This window comes from Phalacrocorax aristotelis, chromosome 3 (assembly GCF_949628215.1).
Source record: "Phalacrocorax aristotelis chromosome 3, bGulAri2.1, whole genome shotgun sequence".
Classification (NCBI taxonomy): Eukaryota; Metazoa; Chordata; class Aves; order Suliformes; family Phalacrocoracidae; genus Phalacrocorax; species Phalacrocorax aristotelis.
The window spans coordinates 103,357,290-103,366,793 of NC_134278.1; the positions used below are offsets into that span (position 1 = coordinate 103,357,290).

Consider the following 9,504-nt stretch of genomic DNA (forward strand, 5'->3'; position numbering starts at 1 on the left):
GTATTATTTATATCCCATAAATACCTTCTTGACTAAAATTCATCCCAGGAGATTGGCATCTTGCCAGTTCTATTCATATTTACTGTATTTATACAGTACAGTTGGCCAAGGATAATATTTAAGACAAAATATGCCTTAGGGTATATACAATATCTCTTATAGTTTTCCTTTTAAATCTCCTCATTGCTAAAAATATTTCGTCTGAACTTTACAAAATGCCCCACAAAGACCTATGAGCGATCTGTAGTGATATATTGCTGACTATGAGTATAATTAGAGCATATTTGTAATACTTGGGTTGTAGTCAGTTACTGAACGCTAACAACTTGTGGTAAAAACTGAACCACTGATCTTTCCCATGCCTGCCTTCCAGCAGCTTTTGACCTCCAGTGCATTCACACTGATCCCCTTCTCCCTCCTGCCTCTCTCCGATGCAGCAGAAACCATAGAGTTAAAAAAATTCACTCCAAGATGTCCAGGAGAAAGTGCCTGTGGCCGCCAGAGCCGCGCTTTCAATTTCTTCCTTTAAAATATGGTGGAGTGATTTCTTCCTTTCTGTCTTTTTTGGAAGGGTTCACTCCATCCAGCATAACTAGAGAGCAGTGGAAAAACAGTTAACCTACTTACTCTGATGTTAGCGACAGCTCTTGCACAGTAGTACTGGATCTGCTGCTAAGCGGCCCTCCGATCCCAAACGTCTGATGCACTCTGTTGGTAGATACCTGCAATCTCCCTTCCTCTTCCAAAACCTCTATCGATACTTCAGTACAAATCTGGCCTCTGACAACATTTTAAAAATAGATCCTCTTTTGTCAACACCATCCAAGGCACACACCACAGATATTTTAATCTTCTGGAAAGTATGCGGCTGCACTCTGGACTATCGGTTCTTTGTAGTTTGCTCATGCAAGGAAGAAGGACAGATGTGCTCGGGGGGGATGCATTTTCCAGTTCTCAGAGACTCTCCGTTACAGGGTCAACTCCACAAGCCGAGGCACTGCTATCGGTCTGCCTAACCTTTGCCCACAGGTGCTCATTCCTCTGCTCAGGGCACAATCTGATAGGTCTCAAAACAAAGTGCTGACTTCTACCAAGAACACCAGCAGAACACTACAGTATACCAACGTGGAAAACAGGCGTGATTTCTGTGTTCTCGCTATGGTGATGAATTATGCTGAACCTCTCCGCTCATACCCACTTGGCTCCAAATATACATTAAAAAAAAAAAAAAAGTACTTCTTCCCCAGGGGTAGCAAGGGTGGAGTGTATTTATCATGGCTATTATGGATGGTGCTGTAATTACAATAATAAAATGGCTCTGACTGCCAGGATGTCCTGTACCTGATGCTGTCATTTAAGAATAAAGGAAGAAAGGGAGGCAGCTGCACCAAGCGTGGGGTTCAGATACCTTGGCTGGCATCCTAGGACTATCACATGCAAGACGGAGCAAGCCCCAAAGCTACAACTTGCTAAACTAAAAATAAATAAGGGGAAAATGCAATTAGAAACTCTAGGATAAAGTTACCAAGATGGCTGCATTATCTATTTAAGCAAGAGGTATGTACGTGCTTTGCAGAAACAGAATTCAAGTATATAGGGCAACAAGTGGTGGGGGAGGGAAGAGAGGGAAAGCGAGCTAAATGAAAAGAGTAGGGACTAGGTTTTGGATATGCAAACGGTGAAGTTACTTTCTGCTTCTGGTATTTCACTTTCCTCAGTATGATGATGATCTAGATTCTTTTAAGGGAGTGCGGTCTTTTTTTTTTTTTTTCTATACACTTAAACTTCACTACCAAAACAGAAAGGCACGTCGTTATGATTATTAATCATTCTAAGTGGATTTGGTCAGCACAGAGCACTTATGCTTCCCCCCCCCCCTTTTTTTGGTTTTTTTTTTCTTTTGCGAAATGTGGCGTGGATCACCAGAAGGTCATTAAAAACAGCAAAAGGCAGACGGGCTGAGGCAGGTTCCAAGAACCGAGGCTACCATGAAGGGAAAGCTTTTTCTGAACCTGAAAGGAAAGCACCCACGAACTGAAAGAGGCTAAAGTGGGAAGAGGAGGGAGGATGTCTATGCCTCTGTTCCCTCTGAGCACCATTCTGAATAGCGGTCTGTGGGACAATGTTCTGGAGGGGTGCAGACAGACAAGGAACCGGTGACTTATTTTTCTAAAGACCTCCTTTTCTTTTTAGTTATGGAGAGATGGAAACCTGCCCGATCCAGACACTCCAAGGGAAACAACAGCAGTGGAAAGATATTGGCTCTTTTTGGAGGCTGCACACGGGGCTGCGGGGGAGCTAAACCCCGTGCTGGGGAGGGAGCGGGATCCTGGGCGGTGGGGGAAGCTTTGCTCAGGTACATGGTGGTGGAAAGCAGAGGCACCTTTAGCGGCTCCTGGGTGACTTCAAAGGGGATGGGAAGCCTCGTGAGTCTGGGGGCACAGCTGAGCCTGCTGGACCCACCCGGGCACATGTATACCCCACCACCTAAACTGAACGCTAGAAGCCACCACCCGGGAGATGCTGAGGATAAGAGCAAACCGAGCAAAGGTGGCAGATCATGATGCATGGGGCTGGTATTTGACGGTGCCAGGCACTGCCAAGCCTCGGGGGCTAAATTACGCACACATGCACAAGCACAGAGGACTTACTTTCGGGGTAAAAAGGCTGCATGTCTATTTTGTAAACTTCTTTGGCATAATACTCCTCGTCGCTCCTCTCCCTTTCGCAAGTGGCGGCTCTGTGGTTGGCTTTCTCTTGCAGCAGGTCCCTGGTGCTGTTGTAGATGGAGATGACCTCCGGGGGCACCTCCTCGGGCTCGGGGTACTCGTCCGGGGGGCTGGTGAGCTTCAGTTTGCTCAAGATCTGCCCCCGGATCGCCTCGATCCTCTTGCGCATAAACTGATCCATATCGAGGGTGCTGCAGGTAGACAGGCTGAAAGCCACGGTGGCCAGATCCACGGTGAGAAACACGCTCAGGAGATAGCAGTGCATTTTAAGTGTTTAAATACAGCGCCCCCCAAAAAAAGAGTGACTTTAACAACGAACAACAACAAGCACGAAAAAAAAATTAAAAAATAAAAAGGGGATGTGTGCAAACAAAGAGAAGATCTGCAGGCAAAATGCAGTTAAAAACCGTACTGCAAGGACGACTCGCAATCGAAAGACACACGGGAGGCGCTGGTGAAAAAAATACTAATTTAAAAAAAAAAAACCAGAAGGAAGCGAGTTGCTACAACCAGATAAAATTCGGGGGTGGAGTGAGCCGGCCAGCAAAAAAGGGGGGGAGGGAAAAAAAAACCCCAAAGAGATAAACAAACCTGCGAATCAAATAAATGGAAGAGAGACTGTTCTCAGCGCGCTGGCGAAGCAGGCTGGAAAACAAAAAATTGAAGAAAAAAGAAGGAAGGGGGGAAAAAAAAAGAAAAAAGGAGGGGGAGAAGGAGCTGCGATGGGCAGCGTTACAGGGCGCCGCTACTGCTGCTGCTGCTGCTGCCGCAGCCGGCGGGGAAGAGGGTGCCGGCGCGGCGCTGAGCCCCGCCGTGCGCCCGCGGCGCCCGGCGGCTCCCGGCGGGCAGCGGCGGCGGCGGCGGCACCGCCCCGCGCCCGGCGGCGCTCAGCCCCCGCGGCGGCGCCGGCAGAGGCGCCCACGTGTGCGCCCGGCTGCGCCGAGCCCCGGCCCCCGCGGCCGGGCGGAGCGGCAGGCGGCGGCCCCGCGGCGGCCCCTCGCCCCCGCGGCACCGGCACCGAGCAGCGGCGGCGCGGATCCTCCGTCCGGCCGCGTCCCGCAGGCTGCTGCGTGCGCCCCGCGCTGCATGCACCGACCCACCCCCGCCCGGGCCGCTGCGCGCCGCAGAGCTTTTTCCAGCTCCCTCCTCTTCCTCCTCCTTCCGAAACGCCAACCCCACGCCGCAGTCAGCGAGGCAGCGCCGCCGCCCCGACAGCCTCCCGCCGATCCAGCAGACGCGGAGCGGCCGCCCGGGGCTGGCCGCAGGGCAGCGCCGCTGCCCCCCCCCCCCCCCCCGCGGGGCTGGGGCTGGCCCCGGCGCTGCGGAGCGGCGCGGAGCTCCCGGCGGATCTAGCGCTCCGCCCGGCGCCCCCCGCCCGCCGCCCCCGGCCCCTCGGCTCTCCCTGCGAGGAGGGGACGGGTGCCAGCAGATAACATCACGGCCGCGCAGGGAGAGGGAGATTTATAAGGTCTCCCCGCCCCACGTGCTCGCCTCGCCGCGAAGTGACGTGGAGGGGCCGCGGGGAGCGGAGGCTCCGCCGGCCGCGCCGCCGCCCGGCTATTTATTCCCGTCCGCGTAAGCGGCGGGGGACTCGCCGCAGCCTGGCCGCCGGCCGCGCCGCGCCTCACCCCCGGCGGGGCGGCCCGGAGCCGAGGAGGAAACCCAGGCTTATTATTATTATTATTATTTATTTATTAACAAAAGGAAGGCTTTAATGTTTCTTGCCCTTACTATTAAAACTACTCGGGCCAAATACCACCCTTGCTTTAGCTAACGGAAGACTTACGCGCCTCTGGGAGAGCGCGTGGGTGCGCCTCCGTGACGGGCTGCCGGGGCAGAGGGTCCGGGGCTTAGGCTGCGCGCTGCCCCTCGCCATGCCCCTAGGTTTCGCTCCCAAGTGTGTTTTGGGCAACGCGCATCGCTCCCCGCTGCCAGGCCGCCTGGCAATCGGTGCGACCCGCCGAGCAGGGAGGGGATGACAGAGGAGGAGGAGGAGGAAGAGGATTTGCTCCTTTTCCGAGGTCTCCTCTCCTGTCGGAAGCGTGCAAATACATCCTCACCCGCACTTGACAGAAACTCCCAAGCCTCAAAGGCTTAGGCTGCGCCTGTAATTCAGTTTTTTCCGCTGCCTCTTTGGCCACAACAAACATGACATGCTCCCTCCGTGCCTGCTCCAGCGCGTGTATACAGGGAATGTTTCGTGCTTTGACCTCCAGAGGACAGCTGCCCTGCTCTGCCCTAGGGAAATTACAGTCCGCTCGGCCTCCCTCAGCTGTATGGCACAAAGCTGTTCCTTCACAGTCCATTTACCACCCCTGTACATCAACATTAACTTTATAAAGTGATCAAGCAGACACCTTGTTTACCCTCACCCATTTTAATTCAGAAAGGAATAGAGGGCTAAGTGAGCACAGGTTTCATTTGTCAGGAGTCTCCCATAACACCCTCCTAAGTGGACAAGGCTGGTTCCAAAAAAACCTCTGCCTTGTTTTCAGCGATTAAGAAACATGTAGAAGAGGTACTCGAAGGGCCACAGGCATTCAGAAGCACAGCTGGGCCATTGCCCAGGTATTACAGGCAAACATACGTAACAGAAGCGCGATACGATGACTGGGATCTATCCGAAAGCACAATGAGAATTACGTAGGACACAAATCAAACACCACCAAAGACTTTCTCCGGCTGATCACATCTCAGGAACCATCTTCTTTCCACAAAACGTCTGAGTGTTTTCTGAAGCTCGAGAATGGCAGCCTCAAAATTAAAAGCAAGTTTTTCCTCCCGAGTGTGTCTGCAAGGACAAGTGCCTCCTCTGAGCAGCCGTGGCTGGGTGCTGGAGGCACCCAGCAGCACGGAGCTGCTGCACACTGTTCTCATTGGCAGGGTTCTGTTCTAGGGGAATCTTACACCCAGCTAATCTAGTGCCACTGTGGGTACCAGCAAAGAGGAGATTCTCTGGGAGATGAAGGAGCTAAGAAAATGTATTATTTACAGGTATGTGTACACACACTGTCTCTGAAAGTAAACTTACTCTTCATTCTTTAAAAGTGCACGGGTACGTACACCTCTGCGGCCACAGCTGAGACTGCATCCTCCTGATGCAGGAGTTAATGGTGCCTTCCACTTAAATCTATGAATTCCTGCAAAGCCAGATTAAACATCTCTACCACAACATCAACGCTTTTATTGCTGTACATGTCAATGTCCTGCTCCTACTGACCTCAAAAACACAGCTGCAGTGTCGGGAACAGCAATGTTTCCGAAATGACGCAAACAAGCAAGCTCAAGGTGTAGACTCAGCTGGTTTCACTTCTGCAACACACCTGTACAAAACCAAGGGGACGGTTCCTTGAGCTGTTACATCTCACAGCTCCGCTGCTGCTGCTCACCAGCTGAGGAATCGGCTCCATTACACCAGGTACCTCAACCACAAATACTTTTAAAGAAAAGGGTTATTAAATTATTTCCTCCAAAAGCTACAGCTGAGACCATGGAGAAATTCCTGACACGGCATCTATGGACCTGTAACACTTCGCTGCTGTAAATGCACTGACCACCACTTGCCTCAGGGGCTTTGGAGCAGCTGTAGGGACAGTGCTCAGCCCCTTCCCTTCTGTACAGAACTTCCCACCATCCCCCAGGTGCCCTCTGCAGACAGGGCCCTGCCAGATAACAGGGTGTTTTCATTCTTGCAAGTTTATTTTATTCCCATTTGGAGAGAGAGGAAACAAAAAAAAACCCACCCCAAACAAACACCAACACATAACACAAACCCAAAACACAACACCCAAACTTTACAGTATCTTTGACAAGTCCTGGGGCCTTAGAGGTGCTCTGCTGGAGGCTGTCAAAGCCCCACATGTTTGGTGCCCAGCCAGCCAGGCTGCCTATGCAGCCACAGGTGCCAGAGGTCCAAGCTCCGCATGAGCCACCAGAGATCTAGCCAGGCTGAGAGCAAACCAGTCTGCCTAAATTCTGAAAGTTGCTGAGATTCCTTCTGACTCCATTTCCTCAGAACCTTTCTGACCAGCTAGAAAAAAAGAATTAAAATAAATCTTGGTTTTGTTCTCATTTGAGATGGCCCATTTGCTTCTCTTCTGGCCCTTCTAGCGTGACACAGGGTGTCAGGCTTACCTGAGAGCGGGTCGATTCCCTAAAACTTTCTGATATCAGCATGGCCGTATTTTTGTCAGGCAGAACTTCCCAGGCATAGCAGCAGAGGCTGGGCTTTGGCTTCTCCATTCTAAAAACCCTGGCCACTTGGGCTAAAACCCCAGCAGCTGCAGAAGGCCCATCGCACATGCCTGAGCTGCTCCAGTTCACCCCAGGGAGGGACACCTACCTGCTAGCCAAGTCATTCAAATACACATCGACATTCATAAACACCAGCTTTCCATTTGTAAATGGAAAATATCTGGAAGATATACATCATGATACACCTGATCTTATTTCTAAAAATCTCTGCCCCGCACATTTAAGGGGTTTTGGCGATTTTTTTGGCCATGAAAGTCCTGCAAACAAAACCACGCTTTAAGCAGGTGTCACTTCTACCTCGCTGGAGTGAGCAACGCACAGAAGAGGCAAACAAAAATTGTCAGAAATGACAGAGCCAAACAGTGTGCACTCTACAAAGCTGGATAAAGAGTAATATAATCAGAATTCAATAATCACATGCCCTTCTGGACAGGCAATCCAGATCCCACTTTCTGCCTTTAATTTTCAGGACTGATACATCTGTCAAAATCATCCCAATTACAGCTTTGTATTTTAGCCTGAAAAGCTTATCTTTTTATTCATTCCAAAATAGTTTTTCTTTAATGATTACCTGTTAGTTTCAAAAGCTGCTGGGATTATCAGACACTAAAGTTCAACTCAGCCTACACTTATCTGTTCCCTGTGCCTTTATCAAATGGACTTACCCTGCGGGGCTGCCATTAGTGGAAGCTTTGTAACTCAAAAAGCAGGAATGGGCCCTTAGCGTGCATGCACGGAAAGAACAGAACTTATCTGCTTTGGAGCTTTTAATTCAATACAATACTGTCTTTTTATATATTGATTTTTTTTTAATAAACAGTAACTGTTTATTAGAAAAACAGGGACACCTGGAAAGTTACTTCACTAAACGCAAAGGTTTCATGTTTCCTATTAACTTAAAAATTACGTGGTCAGGATTTTACAATTTGTGGTTTCTTTTTAGATTGTTTTGGTTATACGCAAATGTGCTGTGTGAAATACAAAGGCAATAATCTTTCTAAAACTGCTGACGACCAGGTCATTAAGTAAGGTGGCTGGCCACATTTCATAAACTGAAGAACATTGTTGGAAGTGGAATAACTTTTAAAAGTTAAGAGGTGACTTTTGTAAACTCTCACACTGATGACGAGTGCAGGATGATTGCACAATTAATTCTTTGTGGCACGCACAGAAATCTGCAGCCGTAACTGTGGTCGTGTAGAATCTCAGTTATTCTGATGCAGGGTGCTAGGGAAAAATCTTTTGAGTTCTCCTTTTTATAAAAATACAGGTACAAAGGTTCAACTCGTGGAGCCGAGGTGGCACCTAATAAAGGTGAGGCAAAGAGGAGATGACAAATAATGGAAAATTTTAATACATACCATAATAAAACCTTAGATTTTACTGTTTATTATCCTTAGTGAAGCAGAAGTCCATACTTCTGTGCTGCACATTTCATTAGTGTGCGCAGTAATGCCTGGATGAATTTGAGAGCAAATCCTGCTGACCTTACTAATACAAGCAGCCCCGCTGCCCCTAGGATTGCATTTCACACAACCACAGCCCACTCCTGCAACGCTCATGTTCCAGAAGATAAAGGCTACTTTATAGAACATGCTGTTTGACACGCAAGACTGCTATCCATATATACATATACATATGTAACTACTTGTCAACTTGCAAATCAAAAGGTACGTTTCTGATATATATATAGAACGAACCTATTTGTAGGAATGAGAACTTTCATTTTTATATTTTATATGTATTTATAGATACACGCACATATTTTTATATATTTTCTAAATATATATTTTTATATACAGACACATATATATATAAAATTAAAGTTCTCGTTCCCACAATAGATTCAATACCTTCAGTGGAAACAATCACAAGACAGTAGTCAACAGGATCTGGTCCAAAAAGCTATTCAGGTGTCACCTCTGCGGCGATATTATAGAATGGCATGATCTCCACCATCAAGTGAAAACACAGTATTACAGCAAGCTGTAGTGTTCAGAGCAATGTATAGTCTGTGCGTTTAAAACTGTACCTTAATAAGAGACATCCAGAATACAATTACAATTAAAAAAAACCAACAACAACAAAAAAGGAACTTTAGACAGGAACCTGATCCCAAGACATCTCAAGCCAGAATGACTAAAATTTGAAGGAAAGGGGAATGTTCAGGACAGGAGGTGCTGAGATATTATAGCTAGCTGTCCCTTGGCCTAACTCCTCACCCTGTCATCATCCCGTGTCTCCCACCCCCCCACCCCCCAAAAAAAAGGTAAGAGGAGAAAGGGAACACAAAGGAACGTGACCATTAGTCTGTATTTCAGTGCTAGGGTTATTATCCACATCTTACACAGCTTGGATTTGACAACCCAGAAAATAGGTTCCCTGTAGAAAAGTTGCCCTCTCTCTCCCCAGAAAGCATAGCTGGATGTTAGGGGGTCTAGGGAAGCAACGCAACGATCAATGGTCTAAGCCACCTATCCTAAAAATATACACGTTTTCTATAAAGGCTGTGCGCATCAGT

General features: G+C 48.6%; 1 protein-coding gene across 1 annotated transcript in view; it reads right to left on the minus strand.

Moving 5' to 3' along the window:
• The window catches only part of TGFB2 (transforming growth factor beta 2), a 66,252-nt gene extending 62,702 nt beyond the window's left edge, over positions 1-3,550 (minus strand). The window contains exon 1 of the mRNA XM_075088852.1: positions 2,652-3,550. Within this exon, the coding sequence (XP_074944953.1) occupies positions 2,652-2,994 (343 nt within the window). The 5' untranslated portion in view covers positions 2,995-3,550. The remainder of the gene's footprint in view (positions 1-2,651) is intronic.
• Positions 3,551-9,504: the final 5,954 nt, after the last annotated feature.